This window comes from Lampetra fluviatilis, chromosome 21 (genome assembly GCF_964198595.1).
Source record: "Lampetra fluviatilis chromosome 21, kcLamFluv1.1, whole genome shotgun sequence".
Taxonomy (NCBI): Eukaryota; Metazoa; Chordata; class Hyperoartia; order Petromyzontiformes; family Petromyzontidae; genus Lampetra; species Lampetra fluviatilis.
Window position 1 is genome coordinate 13,889,131 of NC_136295.1, and position 20,897 is coordinate 13,910,027.

Below are 20,897 nucleotides of genomic sequence, written 5' to 3' on the forward strand. Positions count from 1 at the left end.
ATGTGTAATACATGTACACATGCACTATAGAGTCGATATGTACAGTATATGTAATGTGTTAGTAGTTTCGCGGTTAGCACTACGCTGCACTGCGACACTGGCGACCCGAGCTCGATTCCTGCTCACAGTGACGATTATCTGAATCGATCCAGGGGCTTCCCTGGGTCGACTCGGCCTCAAATGAGTACTTGGTGTGTTTGTAAATATTGCCACTAGGGAGACAAAGGTGGCCGGGCGTGGTGCTGGCCGCCTACCCCCTCATGTACAGTGCTAGCCTTCATAGGTGCTTGCTAAAGGCACTTCCCCCAAAATAATGTTGAGGCTATATGGGGGATATTTGTCTTTATTTTGTCTTTGTCCGTGCACAGACCAAAACTTAAAAAGTACTTTGCAGTATGCGTGGTGCAATAGAAATATGTCTGTGGGGGGGGGGGGTATGCCAATACCTGAATCCCTATCCTTCCCTGCCATCTCATATTTTACACATCGTACAAAATGTTGGTCCACTGATTTTTTTTATACATGTTGTACTACCTAACTTATAAAGTATAGGATATGAATTGTTTTATTCTATTTTAAATAATCTTTATTTTAAATCAATTACAAATATGTTTTAATCGCTTGACCAGGTCCAGCTGTATGCTAATTTCGTGTAGCCAGGTTCCGGCTAGCCGCGGTTTGAGGGTAGTTCGGAATTTTAGGGAGCGTGTTTCACATTGTTCTCGGCCGAGCGTCCTAACGCAGCATTGCCGCTGTGCCTGAAAGACCGCGTGCGATCGTGCATTGGCAGGGACTTCAAGAAGCTGGTGGAGGTGGTGAACGACGGGGGCCCACTTGGCATCCACGTGGTTCCCTTTCTCACCAAGAGCGGGAGGTAAAGCGGGAGAGGGGCGACGATGTGCGCCCGCGTGGGCGGGCGTGCGGACGGACTCGTCTGAACATATCGTGCGTGTGAACATACTTAGGGACTCAGAAACTCTGCATTTGCAGGGTGGCGTCCACACTTGTGAGAGATATTCTAAATGAGACTCAAATAAATTGTCATCAAATCTTCATTTGAAATAAATCAAGACCCTAGAATGGTCTCTTTCAAGAGAGACAGGTGACAAAGACGATGCAGAATGTGTGGTAATTATCAAGCAACGGTACACAGAGTAAACTTTTAGAAGAAGATAAAAGGCAAAATTATACGTATCAAACGAAAGCAATTTAGCAATTTAACGTTTAAAATATAACCTAATAGTTTAAAAGTAGTAAAATGAGGTTGTCAGCAATGATGACGCTGGCCATTAACCACCGAGTGGGAGGCATCGGTTGTGAAGCACAGCACGTCCGGGGGAATTGTGGCAAGAGCAGCAATTCCCTGACTGAACGGGTGGATGCTTTGGCAACCAATAGGATTCATTTTCGATGTTTGGATCAGATCACTTAAGTAAAATGTGTGTCGTAAACCCTCCTCCACCCGACACAGACAATAAATAAAGTTGTCACATGATGAAAAAAGGTGCTAGTTTATTACTGCGTCAACAGAGTAATAAACTCCGTGAATAGGAATGAAACATGTGGAGAGGCCATATATTCAGGAATATATATTTATGATCTTAGATATGTCCTGTTCAGATGCATCCTCACAGGCATAATAAAAAATAATCACGAGTGTCGTGGAGGATTTTACAAAATAAACAAGCAGACAAAGCCTGCTTCCTACATCGACCTCCTACACCTCCCATCAGCCATACAACCTGGGTGCATAATGTCAGCAGCATTTGTACAATGCAAACAAAACTGGACCGTTTTTGACATTCTGCATTTCGTCGGCGGTCAGGCGCACTTGAACCGATGCTCCTCAACTGCCATATGTTATACGTAAGGGCTGTATTAGATATGGTCCTTAGTTCAATACAAAACGATTTAAGACACAACACAGAATAATCATAATTGTCATTGTGGATGATGCACATGACAAAATAAATAAGCAGACAATACAATGCCTTGTGTAAGAGTGAGTCGGTCACAGTCCCTGCTGCTGCTGCTGCCACGCCGCTGTGTGTCGCGTGCAACCGAGCAGGAGCCTGGGCCTGCGGATTCGCACCATCGAGGAAGGCAGCAGGACCCAGCGCGAGGGGGCGTTGCGCCAGCACGACTGCATCACGCGCATCAATGGCACACGCCTCACCGACACCTCCTTTGAGGAGTGAGTCGCCCGATGTGATTTCCCCTTGGACCTGGAGTTTTGACATCGCTGACTGTCGCATGGACAAATCTTGTGATGCCATTTAGATCACAGTGATAGTGTACCCGCCACAGTAATTAGTGTTTAAACAAAGCTGTTGAGCATAGACTCAAAGGCTGAAAACGTGAAGTGGCCAGCAAGAAACAGCACTTTAAAACTTGTAATAGGTAAGAGTCAACCCCATCTCTTGGTAAGAGCTTGGGAGAAGGGACGATAGTAGGGATTATACATTCGAGCGGTGCGAGGGAAGAAGTAGGATGAGAAAAATGTGGATGGTGACCTCCAGTGTTGTGAGTGAGTGGATGAGTGAGAAATCTAAGTTAGTGGGTGAGTGCGAAATTGAGTGAGTGGGTAAGTGAGTGAATAGGTGAGTGATTGCGTTGTTGTGTCCTGCCGTGTGGATGAGATGTAACAGTCAGTCTGGTACCAAATCCTCAACTTGGGAATTAACGAGTGAAGTTCACAAGAACAGGAACCATGGTAATAGCGATAAAAGAGTGATAACCAGGTGACTGAGTGCCGGTGAGAGAGCGACTGGAGTAAATCGACTTGACTGCTTTGCATTGAATTTAACTTCTATACCTGAATGTGCCCCACGTGGGTGCTGAAAACTGGAGCCTCAATCTTCAAGTTTGTTCAGTAATTAACCTGTGCTAATTTTGTATTTAACGATCGCTGCTAATTAATAGATTTGCCTTGGATAAGGCTGTCTCCGACTTTGGAACCTGTGCGGTGCTTGGGAACGTGTATGATTACATCTTTAAAAAACACAAATTCCTTCCCATTTGGCAGTAGAGATGTACAGTGGTGAATCAGGCATAAACAGTCCCTGACTGGGCAGATTGCGAGGAAGTGTGTGTATGGAGCTTGGGGTTGTATGTGAACCCTGTCTCAGTGCGGGTTTATTTGAGGTTTGAATGACAGAATCGGGAAGCATTTTGCTCATTTCGTCTTCAGGAAATAGTTATGTAAAATTATGAATATTGCAGAAAATTGAGTAGCTGAAAGGGGACTTCTCGCGTCAGCGTGTTGGCGTGTGCAGTTCTGCCATCAGGGACTGCGAGACGTTTAGGAATACTGTGCGGCTCCTCTGGACGCACAGAATGCGCGCCGGGCTGCCAGATGACGAAACGCAAACCGACAGCACGGGTTTGAATAAATAATTAGATTGACTAGCCAGCCAGTCTTCAGGGTGCCTTTTAATGCCAAAATAATATTCCCCTCACAAAACTTAATTCTAAATTTCGTTAAGACCCTGCGGTTGTGCACTGTGGACAAATAGCTAATCGGAGGTGCAATACTTAATCATCAGCCATGATCAATCCACTGCTGGATGAAGGCCTCCCCAAACCACTGCCACCTCTCACAGCTCTGCGATGCGACGATCCACCCGGCACTTGCACACAAAGTAACTTCATCACTCCACCTCCTCGGTGTACGTCTTCTCGGACGTATTCCATTCCTTGGCTTCCACTCCGTTGCTGTCCTTCGATCATCCCCTTGCGCAACGAGTCCTGCCCAAGGCTACTCACTTTTCTTGGTAGTTTGGATGATGTCATTAATATGCGTATGTTTTATCTTCATTGCTTTGCTCACTTTTCAGATTTTGTTCTATATGTTTTGGTAATTACCTTGATTCTATACCATGTGTCATAAGCATTATATGGGATGATGATTGAAAACGTTCTTTGACGCACATCGCTATGTTGCTTTTAATGATCAAGTTCAGCTTTCCAAAAACACACCAACCTGCCCTCGTCCGCCTCTCTGTTTCACATTTGATTTCCGTCGCCTTAAGGAGCCGTTGCCGGCGCATGTGGCACGGCTACAGGAGGCAAAGCGCAACCACAGAGATTATATAAAATATCCATGTATGGGGTTCTGTGCGCAGGTCACAAAAGGCTTTTCGCGATGCCCTAAAGAGCAGCGTTCTGCGACTGTGGGTCGTTCACGGGGAGAAGCGAGAACACTACGAGCAGGTGATGCAGTTGTGGGGCAACCAGGAGTCCGAGCAGATTGATTCCGACTCGGCCGAGGACATTGATGAAGATTATGAGGACGAGGGCCCACCGTCCTTCAAGGTGCCCCCGCCAGTGGCGCCAAAACCCACCACGAAACCAGTGGCAGGGCTAAGCGGCAGGAAGCAGGAACCGCCTTCAGGTGCCGGTGCCAATGCCAAGGTCACCCCCAAGTCTCTCCTCATTGCACCTGCGCGGAGGATGCCGGTGAGACTGCCCCGTCACATGGAGCTTAACAACCTGTTTGCCATGTAGGTGTCAAGTAGCTCAGAGCTGTGCCAATTAGGCCTCCCACTAGGATGTTTGACCGCACGGTGCCTCCTACTTGACTCGTAATGGATTATGCCATAACGGGTTATTCATTAAGCTTCCACTGGTTCTGTCAACCTCTTTTAATGTTGAAATGTCATCTTTTTCATTTAAAATTATTTTATTTTATATCAATGTCGTAATAATCTATTTGGGTGCTTTTGTAGGTTATTTATAACCGGTCAAAGGTCATGCTGTGGGGTCAGAGACAGCAATACACACACGTTTCTGTACACCGTATATGAACACGCTCTTGTACCTCTGCTTTACTGATGCTCACCTGGCCGGTTTGACTTGACAATGTTACAACATGTTTACAATTCAGCATCAGTGACATGCATTGTTGTGTTAATATTTGAATACCCTTTGGGACAATGTACTCGCAAATTAAAATATGATAGGAATTTGAACTCCATGTAGTTTACATATGTGCCTATCCAACTGAATACCATGCCCACTCATTTGATGAAGAAAATTGTTTAAACCATTTCTAAAGGGCAGTGACGTGGCCAGCGATCGCGTGTTAGCCACTTGTTGCAGAGGTGCACAGTTCAAGCCCAGCAGCCGTCCTGGTTTATACTGTTGGTTTATAAATGATAAAATACACACCATGTGCTAAGAGTGGATTTTAAAGATCCTCTGACGTCATTTGAAGAAGAGTAAGGCATTGTGTTGTTGGCATCATGGTCCAAGTTTGAAAATTTACTCCGCAAATCACTCAATTCGTAAACATAGTGATTGTTGCCTCCTGTGAAAATTTAGCAGGACCCTCCTGAAAATGAGTTGAAACTGTGAGGCTTTCCTGGCTAAACAAGTGTAAAAATGCCTTTCTGTAATGATGCCTGTCTCGGCCTTGCAATCACGTCACCCCAGATACCGGCAGCTTTCCTGGCGGCGACAGACGCAAATTCTGGAACGGCTTCCTCTGCTCAGCCAATCCCAGCTGAGACCCAGCAGCACAAGCCACCAGCACAGGTGCCCAGGAAAATCCCAGGCCCTAGATCCGCGACTGGGTCAACGTTCGGTGGTGACACTACGTCGGCACAGCTGGCGTCTCCCACGAAAGCCCCAGTGAAGGCCGACCTAAAGCTACAGCAGGCGACGGCAGCAGTGGCAGCGGCTGTGTCGGCCGCCGTTGCGAGTCGCATCCCCATGGCCAGCTCCAGCATGGCTGCTCCTGCGGCCACGCCCAACGTCGCCTATACCACAAAGAAGGTGGATAAGAAGATTCCTATTCACTTGAAGAAAGGTGAGGGCCTCCTGGTATGGTGTGGGTGCAAGTTGTGGTGGTGCACACAGTGATGTCACGAGAAGTTCACGGTCAGGGCAGTGCTCGTCACAAACTGCTCCTGTTTATTGTTATTCATCTGCGGGTGATATTCATTACTATGAGCAAAACATCTCATGATTGTGTCCCACTTATCAGTCTAATTTACATCTCAAATGCTTTTTCAAGCATATTGCTCTCCTGACAAGTCTAGCCATCTCCTCGATGCTGCTAAACTCGTGCCCTGACACCCTCAACCACAGGGTGAACACATGGCCACGTATATCCACAGTACACAGTATATGAACATGTTAGTTCATATACTGCAGATGTCTCCATTTGCTCACTCGGCCACCAAGATGGAGGCTTGAGAGCCAGGAGTGGATCGTGCAAGAGCTGATGAGGCTCAGCCCAGAATCCCAGAATGTGTTGCCCAGCTTCCGCTGATTGTGTGAGAGCCTGAGGCTGGCTGATATCTGCTGACTTGCCTAATGAGCCCTCATGCCTCCGAGCGGCCACTGTAGAGCATCAATGTAATGTAATTCGTTTGTCAAAGTGATTTTGTTTCCAAAGTGGAATTATACATTTTGTCAGGAGACATTTTGGGCACATTATCTATTACAATGTTAGTTTGCGTGAGCATTAATAAGCAATGAAAATAGACGTAAAGCTTTCGTGACTGCAGGAATTCATATTATTTAGGTCTTTCGGTAAAGCCACGTGGATAGAAAAATAATAAAAATAATAACAATATCACGACGTTTCGATCGCAACACGAGCAATCGTCATCAGGTGAAACATATAGCGGGAGAGCTGCTGAGGCAGGAAAAAATATATGGCGGAATCGCTGCTAAGGCAGGGAGTTATAAAGGTTTGAGATGGGTGTAGCCCAAGGGTCAGTGGGCGGGGCTAAAGATGAAATTTGCATGTAAATGTAAGATCGGAGAAATCTTGACAAATGAAGCTGTTGGGGTGGCCATTGTATTGTGAGAGATTAGGATGTCAATGTAAGAAATTTGCTTGTAAATGTAAGCTCGGAGAGAGCTCGTTAAAGAGCCATCGCCACCTGGAGGTGGAAAAGGATGGCAAGCCGCCATTTACTAACACAGCTAACGGTGGCTGTGTCAGTGAATGTAACTCAGAGAGTCGAAAATAACTGCTAACATAGGTAGGTAGGAAGGGGACAACACAGTCAGTTATGACCAACACTGGTTAATAACGTCCTTCCAATGATTGCTCAGTTTGTACCCATCTTCTCGGTTGAAATTGTGTCTGTGTTTATATATCTGGATGGCTTCATGAATGAATCTTTGCTGATCGCCAGTAGGTTTGCAGAGTACCTTCGTTTTAACAAAATCAATTTTGTGTGTAACCACAGTGTTAAAATAATGATCAGCTACGGCTGAGGTGTTGGTCCTACCGTGTTTCAGATCTACCTTATGTTCACGAACCCGGTTCGAGACATGTCGTTTAGTTTCCCCAATGTAACTGCTGCCACAGACACCGCTTAGTTTGTAGACACCGGGGTGTTGCATGTCAGGGATCACATCCTGCACAGATGGGATCAAATCACACATTTTATGTACTGTGTTGAATCGTACCTGGATCTTGTGTTTGCTCATGATTTTGGAAATATTTTTGGTAACCCTTGCTATATTCTTAGGTTTTTTCGGTAAAGTCACGTAGGTAAACATTAAAAACCTAAGAATATGAATCCTTGCAGTCATGAAAGCTTCAAATCTAGAACCCTTGCTATGTATAGCAAGGTCATGGTTTTGATTGGGTCCTCGGATGTTTCTTTCCCAACGGTTGGGGTGGGAAAATATGGTTGTCGCCTGATGAAGCTAGTTGTAATTACTGGCAAAACGTCGTACTCAGATTGTAAATGTTGTGGCTTGGCTCTCCAACACACCGGTTAGTGCTGTGCTGGTGTAGTGGCTTCCACGGAGACACACACTGGAACTTGGAGGCAACACGTTTATTACAACACCCCGACAGGGTAACTACATAAACATACGGGATAACGACATAGGTGGTAGCTAACTTTCACGAGCGACTAAACCGCAACGGGCGATTATATAACCGGGTCCGGTCAGTAACGTCCTGCTTGGCCCACGATGCCGAGCGTGACGACCGAAGATCGAGGAGACGTAGCACGGCGGGTTGATTCCAGAACACAGCCCGGATCGGCGCTCGGGATTTCCCTTTTATGCCCCTGAGCGTGGCCTGGCTCTGCCCTAGGCCACGCCCCCTTCTAGATCCTACTAGAAGGTTCTGGGCCTTACGTCACGTGTCCCTCTCGCCACCCCTTGGCCCCCCTCGCTACCCTCTCCTGGTCACGTGCCCTCTCGGGTTCATCCAGACTGTCATGTCCTGAAGTGCCCTCTCTCTGGCCGTCACCAGAAGCAGGCCCCCTTCGGCCCGCTTCTATGCCATACACGCTCTGGTGCCAGAGAGAGACGCTCACATGCACAGTACCACTCTTGTTCCAATAGATGGCGCTAGACGCCATAGTGACTGAATATACGTCACTATACTAGTGTAGTGAGCGACTTCTGAGACACGTCGAGTAGAAGACTTCTTTTTTATTAAGAGCACATGGGGCAATACACTTCATAACGCAGCTACAAATAGGCGATCCTAACACGAAGCCCATCTCTGTCATACACCACGCTAGCTGTTCGACTAGCGTAGCGGCGGCGACGGAGATGGTCTTGCAGAATAACAGTCACGTGGTCAAAGACGAAGAGATGACGACAAGCAGCGACGCAGCCAGAACCCGCAGAACAACCCCGAACCTCTGGTTCGGTCCACCTTATATCTCCCCGGCACGGCCAAGCTCCACCTCTGGCCACGCCCCCTATCCAGAACCTTCGGGCTGGTTCCTGGAGCTTCTCGACTGACTCCCCCCTTCACCTTTACCCCAGATACACCCCCCTTATAATAAGGCATTATGTAATGCAGCCATAACCCCTACAGGCCGGCAAGTGTCACCCTGTCATTACACTAGTAACGAATTGGCATGTTCTGTTTACGTGACAAACCTTACTAGTTGGCAGTGTCGGGTGTTGGCGGGTTTAACAACACATTTATATATACTCTTTGGTTCTTTCGGGAAAGTCACGTAGGTATAAAATAAAACAAATCACGACGTTTCGGGCACAACACAAGCGTCCGTCATCAGGTGGGAAAGCATGGTCTGCTGCTGAGTCAGACTGTTTTAAAATGTTTGAAATGTGTGTAGCTCAAGGGTTATAAAGAAGTGGCTGGGGCTAGTGATGTTAATGTGAGAAACGTCGTGATTTTATTTCATTTCTAACTATGTGACTTTACCGAAAGAACCAAAGAGTATGGATTCCTGCAGTCACGAAAGCCTCAAATCAACATTTATATATTTACGCGATCTAGCCCAAAAAGCCTGTAATATGTGTTGTCATTGTCTCAGATAAAATGCATTGTAGTGATTGTGTAGGTTAGATGGTGTGAGGAAGCGTACTTGGATTATTGCTATTGCCGGTGTCGCTTGAGGAATTGCTCCATGGTGTAATGCCAGCATTTGTGCCAAAGCCACTTCCTCTGTCGAAATTTAGTTGCTATTGAAGGAACGACCACCACATGCACCCCACAGTGCCTCTATCCAGTGTTGCCGCTTGTTTGAAGTGGAGAGACGAAGTACTATGAAAGCACTTGCAAGTGGCAACATCACCCCTCGCACTTTCCAGTTTTTTCGCCAGCCAGCCCAGGCCTCCCGGCATACTGGAGCTGGCTTCTCATTATTGCTGGGGACGTCGAATTGAATCCAGGCCCGTTTTTCCCTTGTGGCAGCTGCTTCAAGAACGTCAATGCAAACTCTATTCAATGCAACGGTTGTAAAGCTTGGTACCACAAACGCTGCACTACTTTAGCCCGCATCCCCAGTTCAAATTCCGGCTGGTTCTACAAATGTTGTCCATCATCCACTCCAACAACTCCACCTTGCACAACCACACTAGCACCACCACCTCATCCATCGCAACCACCGTTTCAACCACAACAAAAATCCTTCAACTAAACATCAGCGGCATCAACAACACATCTCTTGAACTCAGCACCTTCCTACAACAAAACTCCATTTAAATATATCCGCCCATCCAATAAACTAAATTTAAATCCCCTTCTCGCCCCGCCCAACTTTGAAAATTTCACTTTCCTCCGTCGAGACCGACCAACAGCTGGTGGCGGTCTAGCTTTCCTCATTTATAACAGCATTCAATTTTAAGAAATTGAAATCCCAAATCCTCCTTCTGATATCACCACAGAAGTCTTTAGCATCCGTATCAAATCCCATATAGGCCCGCTCACTATAATCAACGTCTACATCTCACCGAACAGTTCTTGCCCTACTATCAGTTCAATATAAATCGACTTTTACCAAACAACGACTCAACTGTTATTGGAGTTTTCAATGCCCACAACAAACTTTGGCGCTCTTCCCTTTCAAATGCACGTGGCGACCTCATTGCCGATATCTTGAACGGCTCCCCCTATGGGGTACTTAATGAAAGAATCAAAACAGAGTTCCGTCACCTGGCCCTTCATGCTCACCAGATATCTGAATAGCGTCAAGAAACCGCCTTTCATCAACCAACTGGCAAGTCCTTACGGCCCTTGGATCCGACCACCTACCTATTGTGTTGACCCTCAATGCTGCAAAGCCTTCACAAACTTCTAAAAACCGCTTGTATTGCAACTTAAAAAAGCCTACTGGCCACTTTTTACATCAAAATCAGAAGCATTATTCGCCAACAACATCAACCATATCCACACATCCGCACATAACTCTGAAAAGATTTTCAGAAACATCATCGCAACTAAGACCAAGCACACCATCCTGGCGGGTTGCTACAAGCAACACCTTCCCTGCCTCACTAAAGAAGCCTCAATGCTAATAAACCAACGAAACACTATTAGGACTAAAAATCCTACATCACCACAAATCCCAGCCTTCAATATTGAAATCACAAAGCTAATCAATAAAGCCAAAACAGAACGCTGGCACGAGTTTGTTGAATCTTTTGACCACCGCCAAAACTCATCAACTTTGGACGACCATCAAAGCCTTAGACGGACACTCCAAACCGCCACCCAATTGTACAATCACTTTCAACAACAAATCCGTCAAACAACAATAACATCACCAACCACTTGAACAAACTTTTCTCATCAGTCATCCCACACTCTTCCAATAAATCCACCCGTCAAAAAATCCGTCAAATCAAGGAACTACCTCTAAACAACGCCCCCCAATTTAGCCTTGAAGAGGTGAAACTAGCTATCAAAAAAGCCAAAAATTATTGCGCAATTGGCCCCGATGGCATAGCTATGCCCCACCTCAAACACCTCGGCCCCCTTGGCATCAAGTTTCTCGCCTTCACCATTAACGCCTCACTCCAGTGCAACCTCATTCCGGCCATCAGAAAAAACATCGACAATCATCTCACTTCCAAAACCCGTCAAAGACCTAAATCAAGCAACGTCCTACAGGCCGATTTCCCTACTTTGCCCAACAATCAAGATTTTAGAGGCCCTCATCCTTCCAATCATCACCACCAACTTACCTCCATCATCTCACCAACATGGCTTTTGTCCTGCACACTCAACAACAACAGCTCTTCTCAACCTAACCACCCAAATTGCAAACGGTTTCAATGAGAAAAAGCCCCCATCCCGCACTATCGTTGCTTCCCTTCACCTTACTAAGGCTTTCGACACCGTTAACCACCTCACGCTCATCAACATTATCCAGGGTTCTACGCTACCATCAGGCCTTGTTTGCTAGCTTACAAATTACCTAAGGGGCTGCCCATCACGCACTCTCTTTCGTGATATTCAATCCTCCTCACGAAACATTCATGCAGGAGTACCACAAGGTTCCATAATATCCACAGCGCTGTTCAATGCCCACCTCCACGATCTACCAACTCCTCCAAAAGAAGTACAAGTAGTCAGCTATGCCGACGACATCACAGTTTACACTTCTAATCAAAATATCCCCAAAATGGAAAACTCCATCAACTCCTATCTAAAACGGCTCAGCACTTTCCTAGCCAAGAGATCGCTTCAACTCTCAACATCCAAATCAACAGTCGCCCTTTTCACACATCATAATCAACAGCCAACGCCTCCCACTAGCAGAATTATAGGTGTAAGCTTTGTCACCATGTTCAGCTTTGCTCAACACGGCAGAGACGTCCATACAAAAGTTAACAAACGAAATCACATCTTACGAGCTTTAGCTGGCACATCTTGGGGTCAACAAAAGGAGACTTTACTCCTAACCTACAAAGCCATTGGACGTCCCATCATCAATTATGCCATTCCCATTTGGTGCCCAAACCTCTCCTCTACAGGTTACCAAAAGCTCCAAATCGCCCAAAACCAAGCACTTTGCCTAGCCACAGGATGCCACCTCATGGCACCAATTGACCATCTCCACCAAGAAACCAAAGTTCTTCCGATTCAAGAACATTGCAAGCTTCTCACCGATCAATATCTGGCTTCATGCCACTCGACAACACATCCTTGCACAAAGCTACTCAAAGCCCCTCCACCTGCTAGGAAAATGAAATCCACCTTGCTTTCCTTTAGCTCTGCCAACGTGCAATCTACTTTAAACGTTCTTCCACCAAATAGCACCATCAAATCAATGTTGAACCACTTGCACACTGCTGCCACCATGCACTGCCTGAACGCCTACAAGCCCAATTTCGTGCTAGGGGGTTGGCCCCCACCCATCGCAGACGACGAAAAATCCCTGACCCGGGCAACTCGCACAAAACTGGCTCAACTCCGTTAAGTTTACTGCTCCATGCTAGCCGATTACTAAAATCGAATCGACCCAAACGCCCCAAACTGCTGCCCTCTCTGTGCCAAGCAACGCCAGAAGACGTCTCCCATTTTCTCAGTTGCTCAAAACGCGGACCAAAAAATTAAATCGATTGATCTCTGGCTAAACCCTTCCAAAGTGGCGACACAACGCCACCTATAAACAGAAAGTGCGAGGAAAACAACAACAACAACAACCCCACAGTACCTACCACACGCATTCCACCGTTTCAGCCACACACTTCTCTCTGCCTACAATACGCACACTCCACCAGGCCTACCACTCACACCCTCGCATACAACTGCCACATGTATATCTCTAACCCTACCTCACACAACCCCCTAACCCTGCTTGACACAACCCCTAACCTCACCACACACAGTTTTGCATGTGTTTATCTGTTTATTTTGATCATATGGCTTTTTATCAAGATTGTGCCCCTAAACGTGCAGTTGAAAGGTAAATTGAGTTGTGTGGGAGTTTCCTCTCTCTGTGCCATTATTTTTTTGTATCTTTTTCAACCACCTGACGTGAGGTCAGCACGCCTGCTGGGTGCGAGTCGGCATCATGAGCACATTGCTGTCACTTTGTTCCTATTTCAAACGTTATTTATTCATCCGGCTGGGTGGCTCGGCGGTAGAGCAAGCGGCTCGCAATCGCAAGGTCGCGAGTTCATATCCTGGTTGGGGGTTGACTCAGCCCATCATCCATGTCGGGTAGAGGAAATAAGCAGTGATTCCCCCATGGAGAGAATTTCTACCTGCTGTGTGCTTGTGTTTAACGTGAAGTACCCCAGGTCACTTGTGCTGTGCAGGTTGTGTGAGGGGTTGAGGATCGTTAGCGAGGTGATTGTGCTTGTTCTATTTGTAGTAGAGGTATTTTAGAAACAAGGCCCATTTAGTGCTTGCATCTAAACATCACTTACCTCTTTCCTGTGAGATGCCTAGCACAGAGATTCCCACAGTTTTCTGGGCCTGCGGACCATTGTAGCCAATCCGCCGACCACCATGCCCCAATTGCATACTTTTCTAAATTAAAATGGCTTTGAATCGTAGCATCTGCATCAGTTCTGCAGACAACTTCTACATCGCCTTGTGGACTGCCAGTGGTCTACCAATGGTCCACCAGTGGTCTGCCAGTGGTTTGCAGACCACAGGTTTGGAACCGCAGGCATAAAGGAGCCCGTGAGCAGACAACCACACTCGCAGTTGGCTACTAACATAATCACCATGAGAGCTGGCTGAGGTATGCTCTGCAGCGCCTGATGACACCTGTACAGAGGGGTTTCAGGCGTCTTCAGATTGCCTGTTTGGTTCTCCTGACCCCATTGGTAGATTTAGCGCTACTTTTTAAATCAAGACTAAAATGTTTCACCGTTGAAATGGAACATCTTGTTTGTGAAGGTGTCCATGGTTTCAATCGACACATACACAGCAACCACATTATGATACAACTCTACAGCTTATACAGTTGGCATTTATGCACCGAGCATCACGCTTAGTCAAACACACAAATGCATAACAATTAAACAGTGTACACCTCCGGTTCATACGTAATGTGCTCTAGCTGTAAGTCAACTAATAACAACTAGACAACTATTTTTATTTTACCAGGTAAGGCCCACTGAGCTATATAGCTATTTTTCAGAAGCGACCTGGCCACAAATGATTGCTCAACAAAGTGGCTTATCACGTGGAAATTTATAGCAGCAGCCAAACACTCTAAACGCATATTTCTAAATGTGGAGGGAAAAACCGGAGGACCTGGAGAAAAATCCACGCGAGCATGGGGAGAACATGCAAACTCCCAATGTGCAGGCGTCAGGGTCTGGATCAAACCAACGACCTACTGTATACCAGGCGAGGTAGTTAACATCACACCTCCATGTTGTGCAATCGTGCACAGTAGATGTTGTGCAAGCATGTTTTGATTAAATATTCAAATATGTTGAGACTAGCGGCGTATGTTAGTGTCCGTGAGATCGTTCCACATTGAAGCAGCTTCATCCGTATCTGAGCGAGAGTTTTGCCTGTTCGGGTTTTTACTCCAGGGACAGTGACACTGGTGCATTTTTGAGGCCACTGAGCAGAGTTACCGTTGGAGTCAAATGACAGCGGTCGAGTGAAGTACAGCGGTGGGGGCATTTAAACGCAGCTGTCCCATCTTTAATCTGCCCGCGCTTCAAGATCACCGTGCGTCCATTGCTACGACATGGCCATTTGTAACGAGGGTGGTGGCGGGCTGGTGCAGGTCTCGACGGGCTAGGCTTCACGATCGCGACACGCGACACGCCGGTGGGAGGCCGCACGCCGATCTACGTGAAGAGCATCATGCCCAAGGGCGCGGCACTGAGTGACGGCCGCCTCAAGTCTGGAGATCGGCTCCTGGAGGTGAGGGCTCCCATGCTTGTTCTCTTGAGAAACACGGCACTCGTTGGAGAGACACTCATGCTGTCCTGGTCAGTGTGTTGCAGGGTGGCTGCGAGGCAGGAGGGTCGCCCCTGCACTGCCGCCACCCTGCAGCACACTGAACAGGACAGCATGAATTTCTCTCCAACGAGTGCCGTGTTTCTCAGGAGAACAAGCATGGGAGAAACACGGCACTCGTTGGAGAGACACTCGTGCTGTCCTGTTCAGTGTGCTGCAGGGTGGCGGCAGTGCAGGGGCGACCCTCCTGCCTCGCAGCCTTTCTGTGTGGATCTTGTATGTTCTCCCCCGGTTCTGTATGAGTTTCCTCCGGGTTCTCTAGTTTCCTGCTTTAGCTAAAATACATACAATGTCACTGCTGTTGGCAAAATATCCCAAATTACCTGCAAATTATTACAATTATTGACATTGTGCACAGACTCTTCATTCTTAGTGAGGCTTTCCTGCGTAAAGAAACATAATAATAAATACGTGTTCAACTCATAAATAACATTCACCTTAAAACACACAACATATATTGTTTCATACTCTTTGGGTCTTTCGGTAAAGTCACGTAGATAGAAAAATTATAAAAAATGACGACGTTTCGATCGCAACACAAGCAATCGTCTTCAGGTGAAAAAATACAGCAGATAAACTGCTGAGGCAGGAGAAATATAGCGAGATAACTACTGCAGCAAGAGGTTATATAGGTTTTAGATGGGTACAACCCAAGGGTAAGTGGGCGGGGCTAGAGATGGAATTTACAAGTACCGTACCTCGGCCATTGTATTGCTCGAGATTAGAGATGAGCATGTCAAGTTGAGATGGCTCCTGCTGCGGGAAGGGTTGAGGCTAATTCTAATAACACAGTTGCAGGCTTAAAGGCCCAGAACGTCAGGTGGCCCGCAACAAAAAGCACTACAAACATAATAGACAAGGGGGTGTCACACATTTCTTGAATTCAGCAAGGTTATTATAAGAGCTTTGGAATAATATTTGATCATCGCAGGGAAGTCCAAAGTGGAACAGTGTGAGGGAAGATGATGCAGAAGAGAGGTGTTGTAGCCTGCAGTGTGGTAAGTGATTTGGGTGAGTGAGTGAGTGTGTTGCTGTGCCCTAGTGTGGTGGTTGAACACAGAGTGGATGAGATTAAACAGTTTGCTGGTAGAAACAGCCAGCGGAGGATTAATTGATGCCTTTGTCTCCAGGCTCGTCGGCTTTTGTTTTCTGAGTTGGCCACACAGATGCTTCCTCCATGCGCCGCACGGACATCCTGTGTAAATCAGCGCTGTCGCACAAACCTTTCTGGGCTCCGGGATGTCCTGCGCTGACTCATCGCTGTGTGTCACACGTGCCACTTCAAATTACAGGATTTCCTCTGCTGAATCTGTGCTTTCAGTCAGAGTTGACTGTTTATATGTTTCAAGAAATAAAATAACGGTGTCGTAATAATGGGGCACGCAGTGACTCTTTATTGGGCTTTTGTAATTAATAAGACAATGAAAGACATTTATATTTTTGTCATGATAATCTACTCCCTGTTTTCTATTTACCTATCAACTGTGTGTTTGCTTTTCATGTATTTGTAAATAACAATTTTAATTTTTTACATGTGGTGTTTCCGTCGTTGTTAAGCTGTCACGAGCGCGCTGTGCATACAGGTGGATATCGTCCCCCAGTAGGGAGCAACGCTCCTCCGTGTCATCCCACTTGAGTAGTTTGCAGTGTCAGTAACAAATTTCGCAAATTGTGATTGTGACACTGGAAACGAACCGTGAACCTCTATGACAAGCGGCACGCGCGCGCTATCGCCGGGTCGCGTCATTGCCTCATGTCACCATGAAACGTGATTGTCCTGGTTTAGAGACACAGACAGTTGTGAAAATGTCAAATGGCTGCGAGACTTGGTTACAAAAGCACGAACTTACTCCTTAATCACTATTAGACGGCATTACAGGTTTAAGACGCTTACGAAGATTTCCTCGACAATGTCGCTTGTGTTTGCTGGTCAGGTGGCTCAGCGGTCGAGTGAGCGGGTTGTAAGTTAATATCCTGGTTGGGGATTGACTCAGCCCCTCGTCCTTCCGGTGTGGATTAAATATGTACCAATTTGTGGGAATTCAACAGGTGTTATCCTTGGAGAAATGTATAGGTTATAGATTTAAAATCTTCATCTATTTGTCAATGGACACCCTGATGAAAGGGAATTTACATTTGGAATATAAAAATTAAATATAAATAAATAATTGCTTCCTACCATAGGAATGTGGAATATCCATCACTGGCTCAGGACTGTAAACGGAGATGATCACCGCCTCAGTGGGCTTAGTCCAACAAACAGTGAGCATGTGTACGGTCTGGCTCGTCCGCTGTTGTTTGTCAGATGTACGAGAAAGGCAATGGAATAGCAATGGTGAGCGAGTGTGGGTGAAGTGAGACGGCGTCTCCCCGCGTGCGTGGGGCAGGTTGAACGGGCTGGACGTGACGAGTCGCACGCAGGAGGAGGTGGTGGCGATTCTGCGCAGCACCAAACTTGGCGGCTCCGTCGACTTGCTGGTCTCGCGCCACCACGACGTCTCCCTCTCCCCAGATGATCCGGTGCGTGTGGGGCATAAGGGGAGAGTGTGGGGGGGAGTGTGGGGAGAGGGGAGAGTGTGGGGGGAGTGGGGGAGAGTGTGGGGAGAGGGGAGAGTGTGGGGGAGAGTGTGGGGCATGAGGGGGAAACTGTGGGGGAGAGTGTGGGGAGAGGGGAGAGTGTGGGGGAGAGTGTGGGGAGAGGGGAGAGTGTGGGGGGAGGGGAGAGTGTGGGGAGAGTGTGGGGCATGAGGGGAAACTGTGGGGGAGAGTGTGGGGAGAGGGGAGAGTGTGGGGGGAGGGGAGAGTGTGGGGGAGAGTGTGGGGGAGAGGGGAGAGTGTGGGGGGAGGGGAGAGTGTGGGGGAGAGTGTGGGGAGAGGGGAAACTGTGGGGGAGAGTGTGGGGAGAGGGGAGAGTGTGGGGGGAGGGGAGAGTGTGGGGGAGAGTGTGGGGGGAGGGGAGAGTGTGGGGAGAGTGTGGGGGAGAGTGTGGGGGGAGGGGAAGAGTGTGGGGGAGAGTGTGGGGAGAGGGGAGAGTGTGGGGGGAGGGGAGAGTGTGGGGGAGAGTGTGGGGAGAGGCGAAACTGTGGGGGAGAGTGTGGGGAGAGGGGAGAGTGTGGGGGGAGGGGAGAGTGTGGGGGAGAGTGTGGGGGAGAGTGTGGGGGAGAGTGTGGGGGAGAGTGTGGGGGAGAGTGTGGAGGAGAGTGTGGGGGGAGGGGAGAGTGTGGGGGGAGGGGAGAGTGTGGGGGGAGGGGGAGAGTGTGGGGGAGAGTGTGGGGAGAGGGGAAACTGTGGGGGAGAGTGTGGGGGAGAGGGGAGAGTGTAGGGGGAGGGGGAGAGTGTGGGGGGAGGGGAAACTGTGGGGGAGAGTGTGGGGGAGAGGGGAGAGAGTGTGGGGAGAGGGGAGAGTGTGGGGGGGAGGGGAGAGAGTGTGGGGGGAGGGGAGAGTGTGGGGGGAGGGGAGAGTGTGGGGGAGAGTGTGGGGAGAGGGGAAACTGTGGGGGAGAGTGTGGGGAGAGGGGAGAGTGTGGGGGGAGGGGAGAGTGTGGGGGAGAGTGTGGGGGGAGGGGAGAGTGTGGGGAGAGTGTGGGGGAGAGTGTGGGGGGAGGGGAGAGTGTGGGGGAGAGTGTGGGGAGAGGGGAGAGTGTGGGGGGAGGGGGAGAGTGTGGGGGAGAGTGTGGGGAGAGGCGAAACTGTGGGGGAGAGTGTGGGGAGAGGGGGAGAGTGTGGGGGGGAAGGGGAGAGTGTGGGGGAGAGTGTGGGGGAGAGTGTGGGGGAGAGTGTGGGGGAGAGTGTGGGGGAGAGTGTGGGGGAGAGTGTGGGGGAGAGTGTGGGGGAGAGTGTGGGGGAGAGTGTGGGGGGAGAGTGTGGGGGGAGGGGAGAGTGTGGGGGGAGGGGAGAGTGTGGGGGGAGGGGAGAGTGTGGGGGAGAGTGTGGGAGAGGGGAAACTGTGGGGGAGAGTGTGGGGAGAGGGGAGAGTGTAGGGGGAGGGGAGAGTGTGGGGGAGAGTGTGGGGGGAGGGGAAACTGTGGGGGAGAGTGTGGGGAGAGGGGAGAGTGTGGGGGGAGGGGAGAGTGTGGGGGAGGGGAGAGTGTGGGGGGAGGGGAAAGTGTGGGGGAGAGTGTGGGGAGAGGGGAGAGTGTGGGGGGAGGGGAGAGTGTGGGGGGAGGGGAGAGTGTGGGGGAGAGTGTGGGGGGAGGGGAGAGTGTGGGGGAGAGTGTGGCGGGAGGGGAGAGTGTGTGGGGAGAGGGGAGAGTGTGGGGAGAGGGGAGAGTGTGGGGGGAGGGGAGAGTGTGGGGGAGAGTGTGGGGAGAGGCGAAACTGTGGGGGAGAGTGTGGGGAGAGGGAGAGTGTGGGGGGAGGGGAGAGTGTGGGGGAGAGTGTGGGGGAGAGTGTGGGGAGAGTGTGGGGAGAGTTGTGGGGGAGAGTGTGGGGAGAGTGTGGGGGAGAGTGTGGGGGAGAGTGTGGGGGGAGAGTGTGGGGGAGAGTGTGGGGGAGAGTGTGGGGAGAGATGTGGGGGAGAATGTGGGGGGAGGGAGAGTGTGGGGGGGAGGGGAGAGTGTGGGGGGAGGGGAGAGTGTGGGGGAGAGTGTGGGGAGAGGGGAAACTGTGGGGAGAGTGTGGGGAGAGGGGAGAGTGTGGGGAGAGGGGAGAGTGTGGGGGGAGGGAGTGTGTGGGGGGGAGGGGAGTGTGTGGGGAGGGGAGAGTGTGGGGGGAGGGGAAGAGTGTGGGGGAGAGTGTGGCTGAGGGGAGAGTGTGGGGGAGGGTGAGAGTGTGGGGGAGGGGAGAGTGTGGGGGAGTGTGGGGGGAGGGGAGAGTGTGGGGAGAGTGTGGGGGAGAGTGTGGCGGGAGGGGAGAGTGTGGGGGGGAAGGGGAGGAGTGTGGGGAGGAGTGGGGAGAGTGTGGGGAGAGGGGAGAGTGTGGGGGAGGGAGAGTGTGGGGGGAGGGGAGAGTGTGGGGGAGGGGAAGTGTGGGGGAGGGGAAGTGTGGGGAGTGTGTGGGAGAGGGGAGAGTGTGGGGGAGGGGAGAGTGTGGGGGGAGGGGAGAGTGTGGGGGAGAGTGTGGGGGGGGGAGAGGGGGAGAGTGTGGAGTGTGGCGGGAGGGGGAGAGTGTGGGGGAGAGGGGAGAGTGTGGGGAGAGGGGAGAGTGTTGGTGGGGGGGAGGGGAGAGTGTGTGGGGAGAGTGTGGGGGGAGGGAGGGTGTGGGGAGAGTGTGGGGGAGAGTGTGGGGGAGGGGAAGGTGGGGAGAGTGTGGGGGGAGGGGAGAGTGTGTGGGGAGAGTGTGGGGGAGGGGGGAGGGGAGAGTATGTGGGAGAGGTGGGGGGAGGTGAGAGTGTGGGGGAGAGTGTGGGGGGAGGGGGAGAGTGTGTGGGAGAGTGTGGGGGGGAGGGGAGAGTGTGGGGGGAGAGTGTGGGGAGAGGGGAGAGTGTGGGGGGGAGAGTGTGGGGAGAGGGGAGGAGTGTGGGGGAGAGTAGTGGGGGCGAGGGGAGGAGAGTGTGGGGGAAGGGGAGAGTGTGGAGGAGAGTGTGGGGGAGGGGAGAGTGTGGGGAGAGAGTGTGGGGAGAGGGGAGAGTGTGGGGGGAGGGGAGAGTGTGGGGGGAGAGTGTGGGGGGAGGGGAGAGTGTGGGAGGAGAGTGTGGGGGGAGGGGAGAGTGTGGGGGGAGAGTGTGGGGTGAAGGAGGGAGAGTGTAGGGGGGAGAGTGTGGGGGGAGGGGAGAGTAGTG

The 20,897-nt window shown here is 49.9% G+C and overlaps 1 protein-coding gene across 3 annotated transcripts in view; it reads left to right on the forward strand.

Moving 5' to 3' along the window:
• Positions 1-20,897, forward strand: part of LOC144938291 (partitioning defective 3 homolog) — an 87,658-nt gene that overhangs the window by 26,787 nt on the left and 39,974 nt on the right. For all 3 annotated transcript variants that reach the window (XM_078866179.1, XM_078866180.1, XM_078866181.1), the window contains 5 exons: positions 791-874; positions 2,069-2,194; positions 4,125-4,458; positions 5,434-5,809; positions 14,943-15,082. In XM_078866179.1, the coding sequence (XP_078722305.1) occupies positions 791-874; positions 2,069-2,194; positions 4,125-4,458; positions 5,434-5,809; positions 14,943-15,082 (1,060 nt within the window). The remainder of the gene's footprint in view (positions 1-790; positions 875-2,068; positions 2,195-4,124; positions 4,459-5,433; positions 5,810-14,942; positions 15,083-20,897) is intronic.